The sequence below is a fragment of the Tamandua tetradactyla genome, chromosome 9 (assembly GCF_023851605.1).
Source record: "Tamandua tetradactyla isolate mTamTet1 chromosome 9, mTamTet1.pri, whole genome shotgun sequence".
Taxonomy (NCBI): Eukaryota; Metazoa; Chordata; class Mammalia; order Pilosa; family Myrmecophagidae; genus Tamandua; species Tamandua tetradactyla.
The window spans coordinates 37633021-37649514 of record NC_135335.1 but is presented as its reverse complement, the minus strand read 5'-3'; the positions used below and the strand labels follow the sequence as shown (position 1 = coordinate 37649514).

General features: G+C 37.9%; 1 protein-coding gene across 13 annotated transcripts in view; it reads left to right on the top strand.

Moving 5' to 3' along the window:
• The window catches only part of ATG7 (autophagy related 7), a 300207-nt gene that overhangs the window by 22763 nt on the left and 260950 nt on the right, over window positions 1–16494 (top strand). For 7 of the 13 annotated variants that reach the window (XM_077116535.1, XM_077116541.1, XM_077116540.1 and 4 more), the window contains 2 exons: window positions 9179–9351; window positions 9860–9914. In XM_077116535.1, the coding sequence (XP_076972650.1) occupies window positions 9192–9351; window positions 9860–9914 (215 nt within the window). In that variant the 5' untranslated portion in view covers window positions 9179–9191. Of the gene's footprint in view, window positions 1–9178; window positions 9362–9859; window positions 9915–16494 lie in introns of those variants that run through there. The other 6 variants (XM_077116532.1, XM_077116542.1, XM_077116530.1 and 3 more) reach the window with 2 other exon arrangements.

Sequence of the window (16494 nt, the reverse complement as noted above, 5' to 3'; positions counted from 1 at the left end):
CCCACAAGCAGTAATACCTGAAAACTTTGGAAACAATAATTATATCCCATTCAGTTCAAAGTTACCTAGGTATAGAACATTTCTAGGAATACCTTTTGATGGGGGTACATTTCAGTTTTCTAAAGCTGCCAGAATGAAGATACCAGAAATGGATTGGCTTTTATGTTGGGATTTATTAAGTTACAAGTTACAATTCTGAAGCTGTGAAAATGTGCAAATTGAGGCATCAGCAAGAGGATACCTTCACTCAAGAAAGGCTGATCATGTCTGGGGTTACTCTGTCACATGGAAAGGCACATGGTGACATCTGCTGGCCTTTGTTTCCTCGGTTAGTTTCACAATGACTCTCTTGCCTCCTGTGGGTCCTTCCTTATCATCTCTCAGGGCAGTCTCTCTCCAAGCATCTGTTCTTTGTGTCAGTTCTCCAAGCATCTGTGCTTTCTCCAAAATGTCTCCTTGTTAAAGGACTCCAGTAAGTGGATAAAGACCCACCTTGAATGGGTAGGGTGACATCTCATGGAAACAACCTAACCAAAGTGTCCCACCCAACAATAGGTCTGAACTCACAAGATTGGAATAGAAAAACATGGCTTTTCTGGGGTATATAACAGTTTCAAACCAGCACACACCACCCTCTGGGCCCCCAAAAGACATGCTCTTTCCATACATAAAATGCATTAATCTGAGCGTTCTAATTTGCTAGCTGCCAGAATGCAATATACCAGAAACAGTGGCTTTTAAAAAGGGGAATTTAATAAGTTGCAGTTTACAGTTCTAAGGCCAAGAAAATATCCCAGTTAAAGCAAGTCTATAAAAACGTCCAGATTAAAGCACCGACAAGAGGTTACCTTCACTCAAGAAAGGCCAATGAAGTTCAGGGTTTCTTTCTCAACTAGAAAGGCACATGGCAAACATGGCAAGGTCTGCTAACTTTCTCTCCAGGCTTCTTGTTTCATGAAGCTTCCTGGAGACATATTCCTCTTCATCTCCAAAGGTCTCTGGCGGTGTGGACTCTCTGCTTTGTGGTTCTTGTCATTTTGTCATCATTTTCTGCTCTATCAGAATCTCAAGTCTTTTCCAACATGCTTCCTCTTATGAAGTATTCCAGTAAAGTAATCAAGACCCACCTGGAATGGGTGGAGTCACATCTCCCTCTATTCAAAAGTTCATACCTGCAATTGGGTGAGTCTCATCTCCGTGGAGATAACCTGATCGAGTTTCAAACCTACATTATTGAATAGGGATTAAGAAAAACATTGTTCCCACAAAATTGAATTAGGATTAAAACATGGCTTTTCTAGGCCAATCCTTTCAACCTGGCACACGGAGTTATCTAATTTGTTGGCATACAGTTGTTCATAGTATCCTTTTATGATCCTTTTTATTTCTGTAGATCTATTTTATTTATTTTGCATCTTCTCTCTCTTTTTTGTCCATTTTATCGATCTCAAATAAACTTTTGGTTTTGTTGATTCTATTTTTTTTTGTTCTAAATTTCATTTATTTCTGCTCTAATCTTTATAATTTCTTTCCTTCCACTTCCTTTGGGATTAGTCTGTTGTTCTTTCTCTAGTTCTTCCAGGTGTGCAGTTAGTTCTTTGATTTTAACTCTTTCTCCTTTTTGAGTATAGGCATTTGGGGCTGTATATTTCCTTCTTATCACTGCCTTTGTTGCATCCCATAAGTTTTGTTAAGTTGTGTTCCCGTGTTCATCCATCTCAAAATATTTACTAATTTCTCTTGCAATTATTTCTTTGATCTGCTGATTATTAAGAATGTATTCTTTAACATCCATATATTTGTGAATTTTCCACATTTTTAAATTTCATCTTCATGTCATAATAATCATAGAAAGTGCTTTTCTATAATTTGTTTTTTCAAATTTATTGAGACTTATTTTGTGACCCAACATGCAGTCTATCCTGGAGGATGAGCCATGAACACTCAAAAGACTGTATATCCTGCCATTTTAGGGTGCGATGTTCTGTATTTGTCTGTTAAGCCTAGTCCATTTATCATATTATTCAAATTCTGTTTCCTTATTGATCCTCTGTCTAGATGTTCTATCTGTTGATGATATTGAAGTCTCCAACTATTATTGTAGGGACATCTATTTCTCTGTTCAATTTTGCCTGTGTTTGCCTAGTGTATTTTTTGGCACCATGGTTAGGTACATAAATATTTATGATTACTTCTGTTTGGTGGATTGCCCCTTTTATTAATATACAGTGTCCTTTGTATCGTAACCAGTTTTTTTATAAGTTTAAAGTCTACTTTATCCTGTTTTAGTTTGCTAAAACTGCCAGAATGCAACACACCAGAGATAGATTGGCTTTTAATAAGGGATTTATTAATTATAAATTTATAGTTCTTCAGAGGAAAGGTGGCTGGCTTTCCTCTGGCTTTCTGTGTCACATGGGAAGGCGCATGTCTGCTGGGTTTCCCTCCTGACTTCTGGGTTTCAAACGGCTTTCCCCAGGGTGATTCCTTTCTGTATCTCCAAATGTCTGCATCTGAGCTCTAAGTGCTGACAAGGTATGCTGAGCTGCTGAGCTCTCTTCTGACTTCTCTCTTTTAAACCTCTAGTTAATTAAATTAAACCTCCCTCATTGTGGAAGGCACTCTCCTTAGCTGACTGCAGAGGTGATCAGCCATAGATGAATTTCACGTGCTGATGATTTTAGTCCATAGCAACAAAGCAACAGTGGGGCATCATCACCAGGCCAAGTTGACATCTGAACCTAACTATCACATGTCCAATATTAGTATAGCTACCCCAGCTCCTTCTTGGTTATTGTTTTTTGGAATGTCTTTTTCCAGTCTTTCACTTTCAACCCATTTGTGTCTTTGGGTGTAAAAGGAGTCTCTTGAGACAGCATATAGTTGGATTGTACTTTTTAAATCCATTTTGTGAATCTGTGTCCTTTGATTGGGAACTTCCATTCATTAGCTTTCAATGTTATGACTATAAAGGCGGTACTTACTTCAACCATTTATCTTTTGGCTTTTATATATCATATCTTATTTTTGTCTCCCTTTTTGCTCTTTTAGTTATGCTTACCAATAATCTTCATTTCTATACTCCAAACCTTTCTCCCCTATCTTTTCCTTTCAGCCTGTAGAACTTCCTTTAGTATTTCTTAAAGGCCAGGTCTCTTGTTGATGGACTTTGTCAGCACCTGTTTCTCTTTGAATATTTTAAACTCTCCCTCATTTTTGAAGGACAGTTTTGCCAGATAAAGAATTCTTGGCTGGCATTTTTTCTCTTGTGTCTTAATATATATCAATATCTTTAATGTATCATACCACTGCCTTCTCACCTCCATAGTTTCTGATGAGAAATCAGCTTTGAATCTTATTGGGCATTCGTTGTATGTGATGGATTGCTTCTCTCTTGCTGCGCTCAGAATTCTCTGTCTCTGGCAGTTAACATTCTGATTAATATGAGTCTTAGAATGGTTCTATTTGGATTTTTGCTGTTTGGATTTATTCTGTTTGAACGTATACATTTATGTCTTTCATCATAGTTGGGAAGATTTTGACCATTATATTCTTGATTCTTCTTTCTGCTCCTTTTCCCTTCTCTTCCTCTGCTGGGACACCCATGTTGCATATGTTTGTGCACTTCATGCTGCTGTCATTCAAATCCCAGACACCTACTCAGTTTTTCCCTTCATTTTCTCTATCTGTTCTTCTGTCTGTAAGATTTCTCTTGTCCTTTCTTCTAGTTCTTTCTTCTGCCTGTTCAGATCTACTCTTTTATGCTTTTAGTATACTTTCTAACCTCTTCTAGTATGCCTTTCAATCCCATAATTTCTCTTGTTTGTTTTTATACTTTCAAATTCTTTATGCTCACATAAGTGACTTCTTAATATCCTTTGTCTTTTTTTTAATCAGGAAATTTTGCTAAATTTTATAAAATGTTTTTCTGCATCAATTAAGATGATCATGTGGTTTTTTTCTTCCTTCATTCTGTTAATGTAGTGTTATATTCATTTATTTTTCTTTTGATGACCCATCCTTGTATTCCTGAGATAAATTATATCAACTGATGCAGGAAAGGGATTTGACAAAATTCAACAGTCTTTCATTATAGATATAAAAAAATAAAAAAAATAAAAATTCTCAGAAAAATAGGAATACAGGGGAAATTTAACTTAATACGAATGTCTACACAAGATCTACAGCTAAACAAACCATGACCAAAAGGGATTTAACTCCTCTATCTCTTTAGCCATATTTTCCTTCTTCTCCTTCAATTGATTTAGGAACTTTGTTTGGACGGTTTTGATTAGTTGTTCCAAATTCCGTGTCTACTCCAGAGTTTTAATTTGTTCCTTTGACTGGGCCATATCTTTCTGTATCTTACTGTAGCTTGTAAAATTTTTGCTGATGTCTAGGCATCTGATTATCTTGATGAGTTTCCTCTGAAGGTCGTTTTCCCTCTTGCCTAGGGTTTTATTTTTGGTTGGCTTTGTGTTAAGGCTCTTCTTTGACACTTGGTTCAACTTACTCTAGACTTTTAGATTGCCCATATTTAACTGATCATATTTTTTGAGCTCTTCACTTGATTCTTGCCCTGGATATAAAGTACAGTTTTTAAGATTGCAGTTTGTGCAATTGTTTCACACCTAGAAGAAAGCTTCCTTTCCTCTGTTCCTTCTTTGGCAATCTTGATCTGTTCTGTTTGGTTTTGTTTTACCTTTATTTTATTTTGTTTTTACTTCTTTTATTGCTTAAAGCTGATTTTGCCTGGAGCTAAAATTCTGGGAGGATGGTCATCCCGAGAGGCCTTTCTGAAGTCAATATTTCCAAGCCAAAAACAGGGCAAGGGACCCTTGATGTGGGTGCAGACCATCTCCAAAAAGTCCTGGGGAGAGGGTTAGGAAAGAACCTATTCTAGTTTGCTAGCTTCCAGAATGCAAGACACCAGAGATGGATTGGCTTTTAATAAGAGAGGATTTATTTCATTAAAAACATATAGTTCTTCAGAGGAAAGGCAGCCAACTTTCGACTGAGGTTCTTTCTTATGCGGGAAGACCCAAGGTGATCCCTGCTGGCCTTCTCTCCAGGCCTCTGGGTTCCAACAACTTTCCCTGGGGTGATTCCTTTCTGCATCTCCAAAGCCTAGGCTGAGCTTCGAGGGCTGAGATGAGGTGTGCTGAGCTGCTTGGGCTGTGCTACATTGAGCTCTCTCATTAAGCACCAGCCAATTAAGTCAAACATCATTCCTAGCCGACTGCAGATGTAATCAGCAACAGATGAGGTTCACAGGCCATTGGCTCATGTCCACAGCAATAGAACTAGGCACTTTTACTTGGCCAAGTTAATACCTGAACCTAACTACCACAACACCTAAAGCCTTTTGGACAAGTCCTCAATGCTGTGGTTTCCTGGCCTGCCCATCAGAAGGCACCTTTCAGCAAACTGTTCCCCGCAGCTCTAAGGAGGTCCCCAAATTTTAAATCTCCATTGTCCTCTCCTGTGTGGGATGGATTGTATCAGAGCCAGAACCCAGTCATCCAAATTCACTGATCAAAAGTGTGATCAGGGCGGGCCGCGGTGGCTCAGCGGGCAAAGTGCTTGCCTGCTATGCCGGAGGACCTTGGTTCGATTCCCGGCCCCAGCCCATGTAACAAAAAACGGAAAAACAAAATACAATAAAACAAGAAAATGTTTAAAGATGTTTCCCTTTCTTCCTTCCTTCCTTCCTTCTATCCTTCCTTCCTTCTATCTGTCTATGTTTCCCTTCCTTCCTTCCTTCCTTCCTTCTCTCTGTCTTTCCTTTAAAAAAAAAAAAAAAAAAAGTGTGATCAGTGCTTTTCTGTGCCCCCTGCCCCCGTTCTTGGAGAAGAGGGCTTACACGCCCCTCTCTGTTTGCAGCAGCCAGCCAAGGTGGCCTGTCTCAAAAGAGGGGGCAGGGGGGTAGTTGCCAGCATCCTCCATGGAGCGAGCTACTCACAGTTCTTTACCACCATTTCTCACCCTTTTTCTCCTGCTCTTCCCTGGTTCTGTACAGTGCTCTCCTGGCCTGGGGAACCCTAGAACAGTTGTTTCAGTCTGTTGCTACCTGTCTTTTAGCTGTTTTGGAAGAGGAGTGTGTCCTAGAGATCTCTACTGTACCATTTTTCCCAGATGTACTCCCCATGATTTTGCTTTTAGGAAAATTTACAGACTGAAGAGAGGGCTGAGCATGGATCCCTTTAAAAACCAACAGCAGAAAGAAAATGCTAGCTGCATTGTGGAAAAAGAGATGAAAGGGGAGCAATTGGAGGTCCAGGAAACCATGCAGGAAGCTGTTGGAGTGTTCTAGTGTAGTGTTTCTTCAAGTGTGGGCCTCAAATCAGCTGTGTCATGGTGTGTTTCTTCACTGGGCATGAAGCCACAGTGCATAGAGTCCATAAGCTTTTCATAAGCCTGTGAAGATTCTAAGAATGCAAAATTATAAAAATCCTTTCAAACAATGAAAAGCCAAGAAACATTGTAACATGAGACAAAGGTGCATTTAAAGATGTTTGATATAATCAAGAGATGGGGCCTCCAAAATAAGTGTGCCAATGGCCTATAAGACATCAAGATAGCTCTAGACTTTGAGAATCTCTGGGTGCAGGAGGCAAATATGGACCCCTGGCCACCCTCTCCATCTCTTCTCACCTCTGACAGAAAAAGTGGGGAGAGCCAAGAATTCTCCTTTTTTTTTTTTTAACAAGCCCTCAAGTTGGTGAAAGTTTGCAGACCCTTGGTCAGGTATTACCTTGTGCATGACAATGCAAATCCATGCTAATGCAGTGGAGATAGAGAGAAGGAAAGTGATTTAATCATAGTTTTAATAACAGTACTGCATTGTCCTTTGTGATCAACTAAGCTTATTAAGGATTCTATAGAAACATAATTATTATAATAATTCCTGCCTCTTGTTTACTGTTAGTTTTTCTGAATTCATTAAACCCTATTTTGAATGTACATTAGTTTATAATTGGATTTTTGTTGCCAAAGCATATTTTTAAATGTGGAAAGCATATGAATCCTGTTGAAAAACAACCATCCATCAGAAATAGATTAGTAAACTCACCTTCTCCCCAGGCACAATCTGTTATTCCCCAGTGCTGAGCCTATCTTTATAGCTTGTTCTCGCTTTTACAATATGCAATCAAATTGCATTTTAGAAAGCCACCCCTGAGCTCCTGTTAAAAATTAAAATCATATGGCGTTGACCTGTCCTCATTTTCCTTGACTTCAAGTGTTCTTTCTCACTGTTCAGTATCACTCACTCCAACTTCTTTATTGATTTGGGCTAGTGTATAGGTATACCACTCTCCTGCCACATCTGCTATTGCTGTGATACTTTGTTTTGGGGATACTATTTTTTCTTCTTACCACCTAACTATGGGCATCCTCTAGGGCTTTATTGGGCCATGGCTTTTCTTTTCCTGGATTTCTTGTAAGAACTGATCATTCTTACTGCTTTAGCTCTTCTCTGCGTAAATGCCTCTCTAATTTCTGCATCCACCTTCTTAGGTTAGCAGTTGTTTCCTACCAGTCTTCTTCACATTTTCCATGGCTGAGATGTCTTTAATTTTTTATTATCCTTCTGAAATTGGCTCTACCTCTCCAGTGTCCTTTTCTTTCGGTGGTGTTCCCATTCTCCTAGCCAACTTGAGACCTCAGAGACTTTTCCCTTTCTTTCATTCCTTGATTTCACCAAGACATCAAGTCTGGCCACCTTTTCCCCTAAGACCTCTTTGATGGTGTTCTCTTCCTTTCCGATTTTATTTACTCTGATGTAATCCAAGTCAGCGTAGATCCTTAGACTTTGCCCTGACCTTCCCTATCTTCCTCCTTCCAACCCATTTTGCCATTGGGGGATTATATCAGATTATATATATATCACTGTTCAAAACTGTATTGGGAAAATTTTTCAGCTTGTATGTGAAGCCTTCCATATACATTTTCACCCCACATAACTTGTTCGGCTTTGTGTGTGTTTCATTTGCACAGTAGAACCCCTACCCCCTGCTTTCCCCGTTTCTACCACAGCAGTTCCTCTGCTCTACTTGTTCCTTCTGCCCTTTCCCCATCTCCCTCCCATCCATCACTTTCAGGATAACTCAGCTCCCATCTCTTTCAAAAAGACCTTCTCATGCTTTGTTCCACTCTTTTTTTTTACTTGGCTTTCAGCCCTTTTTATGTAGAGCTATAATTTTGCATTTTATCATACAGTTACGATCAGTTGAAAGCTCTCATCTGGAATTCTAAAATCCCCCAAGCTTGGAAAATGGAAAGCTTTTTAAAATAAGTTTTGGCACAAAAGTCAGGCAAAACCTCTCTGAATGGATACGAAACTGTTCTTTTTAAAAATTTATCTCGTTTAGTGTAGCTGTTCGTACATTTTGCAACAAAAATATTGATGTGTTCGATCATGTGGTAATTGGACAGGATGGAAAGTGAAAGACTCATTAATTTATGCTTTTTGGAACTGCCAAGTTCTTCTAATATACTCCTCAAACTAGAGTATATATATCCGGGGGTTTGCAGAGGATATAGGAAGTGACGGTGTAAACATGGTCTGATTGCCTGGAGGGTCAAATGTACTTGATGATTTGAGGGGGGAAATTATATAGTAAAATTGTATCATGAAATTGAGTGCAAAATTTCCATGCCTTTAAAAGGTAAATATGAGGCTTTAAAGAAATTCAGGTACTGATATTAGGAGGGGGATAAAAATCTCTTCCTTGGCTGGATGTACTAAAGCACTGCTCTCACACAGAATTCTAACCATTTGTATTTTGCTTTCCTAACTGGCTGGATTTTTTATTTCATATATGTAGGGTTCTCTGTGTCTACACAGATGGCAAGAACATCTGGGACTGTGAATATGTTGAACAAGGAATAGCAGAAACATCAGTCAGGTTGACTCTAAAAGAAACAAAGAAACGCAAAAGTTAAGGCCAGAAAGGGTTAATTAGAAAAATCAGTTGTGTTTTGAAGAGACTGAACCTGACAACACAGGCAAATTGCTCAGGATGGTTTTGAAAAGTTGTGTGTTAAGGTAGCCTGCATATCTCTCCTTACTTATTGTTTGTTTCTTTGTTTGAATTAAGCATTATTAGAAATGTTCTTTCTCACCAAGTTTTCTGTGGATATGCTATTTCGAACTGGATTCTTTCTTGTGTTTTAGTAGGCAGCAAATAATGGCGGCAGCTACAGGGGATCCTGGACTCTCCAAATTGCAATTTGCCCCATTCAGCAGTGCCTTGGATGTTGGGTTCTGGCACGAGTTGACCCAGAAGAAACTGAATGAGTACAGGCTGGATGAAGCACCCAAGGACATTAAGGGTTATTACTACAATGGTAGGCAATGGTAAACTCCGTCTTCCGCTGTCTTCTGTGATCCTTCTCTAGCCTCCAGGAGAGTGTCAGCTTTCCATCAGAAACCACATGCTTGTCTTTCATAATTAATGCTTTTCACTGATTTTTTTCCAATCCTGACTTTGATCCAAGTTCATTTCCACTTCTTTTCTCCCTTGTTGTAGGAAAAGAAATGGAGTAGCGAACCCCAAGTTGTTAATCTAAATCATATTGATTGCTTAGTAGTGCCAGGGGAGGAGATTGGAATTTTTTTTCCTAATGATTTATATTTATATATTTATCTCATTTATATTCTTGGCAAATTCCTCAAATTCACAAGAGCTATATCACATTCTGCTAAGCTCCTTCGTGGATATCGTCTCATGGTTAATCAGGATTGTAGGGGGCACTCTGGGTTCAACAAAGAAAACAGAATTATTCACAAGCACTTTTGTTATGCATGCTGCTGTTACTGACTTGTCACTGAAAATGTGCTGCTGTCTCTGCCCAGGTGATTCTGTTGGGCTGCCAGCTCGTCTAACGTTGGAGTTCAGTGCATTTGACATGTAAGTATTTATTTACACAGTATCTGAAATAATGCTGTTTGCTTTTAGTGAGGAATGAGCATTAACTCCCCATATGGGGTAGGGAAGCTTCCTGTGAGCTGAGTCAGCTCCACATGTTTCTCCTATACCTTCCATAGCCCAGAGACGAGTGAAGATGCTTAGGAGTATTGGATTTTTTTTTTCAGTTGATGTTTATCAGAGCCTATTAGGTATCGAGTACCATCTAGATTGATTGGGACTTAGATGACAACTCTCTTAATTTGGATTGTAGTTGCTATTTTCTGATCTTTCATTGATATTTTTTGACTTACTCCTTCAGTTGCTCATCTGTGGGCATCAATCAATGAATATTCATTAGACTACTTCTGCATACCAGCCACTGCATATAGCCATAATGAGAGGCATTATGAGTATATACAAGGAAATATGAAAGATATGCCCTCAAAGAGTTTTGCTACCTGATTAGGGGTTGTGGGGAGTTGTGGGAGAGAAGGGAGAAGTTTACTGACCGCTTAAGTACTAGGCATTTTCATATATATATTTTCAAATCTGCCAGATATGCCATTTCTTTGTTTTTCAGATGAGGAAGCCAAGGGTCAAAAGATAAAATACCTTGCCTGAGGTATTTTCTAAATTTAGAAAGTGAAAATGAGAGAAAAAGAAAATGTATTTCCAAGGGTCCAGACTGAAAATTTAGGAGAATTTTGTTACCTTCTACAGAATTAGATAAATGAATACACAGTCTTATCAGGAGATGAATTTGGTTTGGAAAATGCTGAATTTGAAATGACATTGTCTAATAGGAAAGTCTGGGAGGCACTGGAGTCAAGGAGGGAGGGTCAGACGAGTTTGGGAGCCGTCTGTGCAGAGGAGATCATGAGGCTGTAGTGAGAAAGAGAGAAAGACTTCCTGTACACCAAGATGGTGATATAGAATGCTCCAGAGTTCCATTCGCCAACAGAATCTTTGTGCAACTAGCAAAAATTGGCAGAGCCATCTTCCTCAGAGCTCTGGAAAGGGTTGCAATAACAGGATGAGCATTTGAATCAAGAAAATGTAGCTCTAAAATAAATTGTGAACTTGAAATTTAAAAAAAAAAAGAAAATGCAGCTCAAAAATGGTAGGAGAAAACAGAGTCAAGAGGTTATCCTGGAGGTTATTCTTATACATTAAATAGATATCACCTGTTTAGTTAAGGTGTAATGGAGAGGCTGGAGGGAACCAGCTGAAATTGTGGAGCTGCATTCCGCTAGCCATGTTTCTTGAAGATGACTGTATAATGATATAGCTTTCACAAAGTGACTGTGTGATTGTGAAAACCTTGTGTTTGATGCTCCTTTTATCCACCTTATCGACGGATGAGTAAAACATATGATTAAAAATAAGTAATAGGGGGAACAAATATTAAAATAAATTCAGTAGACTGAAATACTAGTGATCAATGAAAGGGAGGGGTAAGGGGTGTGGTATGTATGAATTTTTTTTTCTGTTTTCTTTTTATTTCTTTTTCTGAATTGATGCAAATATTCTAAGAAATGATCATGATGATGAATATACAACTATGTGATGAAAAAAAAAACTGGTAGGAGAAACTTGTGCAGAGTAGATCCAGCCTTGCTCTCATTGTGAGTCCCGGGTCCCATTCTGGAGGGAGCAGGTAGCCCCATGTGCCAGTCTATTAGTGTCAGTCTGTCAGGTGGTAGCCTGAAGAACTGAGCCAGGACACTCATCGCTTTTCTATCCCCAGAATTTGCCCTGCAAGAAGCTTGCAGACAGCCAAAACAGTACAAGAAACAATTAAATCAAGCAGCCTGGGGCAAAAGATTACTGGCTCTAAGACACACAATAAAGCACCTAGGAGGGGAAGAAAGTCTACTTCAAAAGAAGTAGAGGGGCCACCCTTATCCCTGTTTATAGGGGAGCTCCCAAGTCTATGAGTGTATGCCCAGAACAGGACACATGCACAGAAAAGATGGAGAGTGTATATGCCTTGGACCAACCGATTTGATAGAATGGCTGAATTCTGAAGAAGAGCACCAGCCAACAAAGAGCCAATTTGCAGATTGTGAAAGGTGTTTTTTGCATTGAGTTGTTTTTAGCTCCTGGCATTCAAGGGAACTTCTATCATTTTACTAGCTGGATACAAAATTAAGGAACAGACAGCAAAGGAATTAATTCCAGAGTTAGCATCTTACAATATTAAAATATACAGTGTAAAACAAAAGATTATAAGACAAACAAATAAATAGGATATGTTGGCTGAACCAGAGGAATAAGATAAAAATTCAGAAACCATCAATGAAGACTTTTTTAAAATGACCTTCAGGGTGCTAAAGGAGACGAAGGAAAACACAGAGAAGAAACTAAAGGATATCAGGAAAACAATGAATAAACAATAAAAAAAAACAGTGAATCTCAATAAAGAACCAGAAATTTTAAAGAGGAACAAAACAGTAATCCTGGAAGTGAAGACTACAATAACTGAAATTTGTATAGCAGATTGGAACTCACAGAAGAAAGAATCATTGAACTTGAAGACAAGAAAATTGAAATCTTCCAGGCTAAGGAACAGAAAACAGAGCAAAAAATGTGAATAGTGCCTAAGAGACCTGTGGGACAATATCAAGCATACTAATATAGGCATTATGAGAGCCAAAGAAGGAGAAAAAGGAGAGAAAATGATAGAAGAAATATTCAAAGTAATAATGGCAGAAAACTTCCCAGATTTAATGAAAGGCATGGATATACACATCCAAAAAGCCCAATGAACCCCAAATAGAATAAACTCAAAGAGAACCATGCCCAAACACATCATAGTCAAACTGTCAAACACTGAGGACTCCAAAAGCTGCAAGAGAAGCAACTCCATGTCATGTACCAGGGAGCCCAGTAAGATTAAGCACTGATTTCTTATCAGAAACCCTGGAAGCAACAAGGCAGTGAGATGAAAAAGTGCTGAAAGTAAACATTGCCCACCAAAAATTTTGTATCTGTATCTTTCAGAAATGAAGGAGAGATTAAAACATTTCCAGATAAACAGAAGCTGAGGAGTTCATCGCTGTTAGCATGGCCCTGCCAGCAATGCTAAAGAGAGTTCTGCAGACTGAAAGGAAAGGACACTAGACAATAGTAGAAGTAGCATAAAGAAATAAACATTTCTAAAGGTAATTGCAAAAGCCAATACAGTGATATGCTATTTTTGGTATACAGCTCCACTTTTTACTTTTATCAAGTTCTAAAATCAAATGCATAAAAAGTAATGATAAATCTGTAGTCTTGGACACGCAATTTATAAAGATAATTTGTAATAAATACAGTGAAAAGGTAGGGGATCAGAGGGCTATACAAACATAGTTTCTATATGCTGAGTTATTAAACAAATAAGATTATTATAGGTAGAGAGTTTTAAATTTAAGCTACATGGTAACCACAAAAAATCTGAAAATATAGACAGAAGGAAATGAAAAAGAATCAGTTGGTTCACTAGAAGTCAAATACATATGAAAGTAGGAATAATGAAGACTTGAGAGACACAAAAGTATAAGACTTACAAAAAAAAAAAGAGCACAATGACAGAAGTCCTGCATTATTAGTAGTTACTTTAAATATAAATGGATTAGATGGTCCAGTCAAAAAACAAAGATTGGCAAAATGGAAAAATGTATAACTCAACTATATGGTTTGTATAAGTGATTATATCCTAAATTCAAAGATGGAAGTAGGTTGAAAGTGAAAGAATGGAAAAATTATTACATGCAAATACTAACCAAAAGAGAATGCAGGTGGCTAAACTAATGTCAAATAAGATAGACTCTATTTTTACATGCTGCTTTGATCTACTGTTAAATGAGACAAAGAACACTATATACTGCTGAAGGGTGTCAATTCAACAAGATATAATAGTATAAAAATATATGCACCAACAGCAGAGCCTCAAAATATATGAAGCTAATATTGACAGATTTGAGGAGAGAAACTGATGGGTCTCCATTAATAGTAGGAGACTTAAATACCCCACTGTGGTAGTTAGGTTCAGGTGTCACCTTGGCCAGGTGATGATGTCCCATTGTTCTATTTCCTTGGACATAAATCATCAATATGTGAAATTCATCTAAGGCTGATTACTTTGCAGTTGGCTAAGGCAAATGCCTTACACAATGAATGAGGTTTAATTTAATTAGCTGGAGGCTTAAAAGAGAAAGATCACAAGAGAGCTCAGCAGCTCAGCATACCACATCTCAGCACTTGCAGCTCAGCCCAGATGTTTGGAGATATAGAAAGAAATCACCCCAGGGAAAGCCATTGGAACCCAGAAGCTGAGAGAAGACCAGTAGATGTCACCATGTGCCTTCCCATGTAACAGAAAACCTCAGATGAGAGCTAGCTGCCTTTCCTCTGAAGAACTGTAAACATTTAACTAAATAAGTACCCTTATTAGAAGCCAATCCAGGGCAGGCTGTGGTGGCTCAGTTGCAGAGTTCCCGCCTGACATGTCGGAGACCCAGGTTTGTTTCCCGGTGCCTGCCCATGTAAAAAAAAAAAAGAGCTGATCCATCTCTAGTGTGTTGCGTTCTGGCAGCTTTAGTAAGCTAAAACAACCACTTTTCATAATGGATAGATCATCCAAACAACAGATCAATAACCAAGTAGAAGACTTAAATGATACTATCAGTGAACTAGACCTAATTGGCATAAATAGAACACTTCGTCCTAAAATTGCAGAATATACATTTTTCTCTAGTGCGCATGGATCATTCTCTAGGATAGACCATATGTTAGGTCACAAAACAAGTCTCAATAAATTTTAAAATATTGAATTCATACAGGATATCTTCTCCAACCATAATGGAATGAAGCCAGAAGTCAGTAATAGAGAAAGAACTGGAAAATTAACAAACATGTTCAACAACAAATGGTCAAAGAAGAACTAACAAGAGAAATTAGGAACTATCTTAAGAATAATGAAAATAAAAGCATAAAACATACCCAAACTTATGGGGTACAGGAAAGGCAGTACTGCGAGGGAAATTCATAGCTTCAAATGCTTATATTAAAAAAAGAAAGAAGATCTCAAATTAGAGACCTAGCTTCAAACCTGGAGGAATTTTATAAAGAAGAGCAAATTAAACCCAAAGTGGGCAGAAGGAACGAAATAACAAGATTAGAGTGGAGATAAATGATATAGAAAATTAAAAAACAATAGAGAAATCAGTGAAACCAAAAGTTGGTTCTTTGAAATGATTAATAAAATTGATAAGCCTTTAGCTAGACTGACAAAAAAAAAGAGAGAGAGAAAGAGAGAGAAGAACCAAATAAGTAAAACCAGAAATGAAAAGTGGACATTACTACTGGCTCTACAGAAATAAAAAGGAGTATAAGAGGATACTTTGGAGGATACAAGGGTAGTTCAGTGGTAGAATTCTCACCTGCTATGCGGGAGACCTGGGTTCTATTCCCAGCCCATGCACTTCCAAAAAAAAAAAAAAGGCAAACAAATTTAGAAAGAAAGAAATGTGGCCCCCACCATATAGCATATATAAAAAAAAAAGAGTATACTTTGAACAGATGTAAAGAATTTATACATGAAAAACAAAAAATATTGCTGAAAGAAATTAAAATAAATGACAGGACATTCTGTGTTCATGGGTTAGAAAACTAAATATTGTTAAGATAGTAAATTCTACCCAGATCAGTTTAAATAATCAATAGAGTCCCAGAGAAAAATTCAGTAACCTCCTCTTCAGAAATGGAAAAGCAAATCATCAAATCATGTGGAATCACAAGGGGCCCTGAATAGTCAAAACCATCTTGAAAAAAAGAACAAATTTGGAAGACTCATACTTCTTGTTTATAAAACTTACTAAAAACTACAGTATTCAAAGCAACATGGCACTAACATAAGGACTTATAGACCAAATAATTCAAATTGTGAGTGCAGAAATAAACCCTCACATCTGTAACTAACTGATTTTTAATGAGGGTGCCTGGTCTATTCAGTGGGGAAAGAATAGTCTATTCAACAAGTGCTGCTGGTAAAACTAGATACCCTAATGCAGAAGAATGAAGTTGGATTCTTACCTCACACCTATAAAAAATTAACTTAGATTGAATCAAATACCTAACTATGAGAGCTGAAACTATAAAAGTTCTAGAAGAAAATAGGGAAGCTTCTTTAGGACCTTATGTTAGTCAGTGGTTTCTTAGATTTACACCAAAAGCATGAGAAACAAAAGATAAAAATAGGAAAATTGTACTTCATCAAAATGATTAACTGTTGTGCATCAAAAGACTTCACCAAGAAAGTAAAAAGACAACATATGGAACAGGAGAAAATATTTGAAACCACATATCTGATAAGGGCTTAATACCAGAATATATAAAGAAATCATACAACTCAACAACAAAAAGACAATCTAGTTTTAAAATAAGGCAAAAGGCTTCTTCAAAGAAGATACGCAAATGGCATATATGCACAAGAAAAGATGCTCAGCATCATTAGCCATAAGGGAAATGCAAATCAAGACCATAGTGAGATACTGGGGAGGGGGTGGGGGGGTGCAAGGGTCGTTCAGTGGTAGAA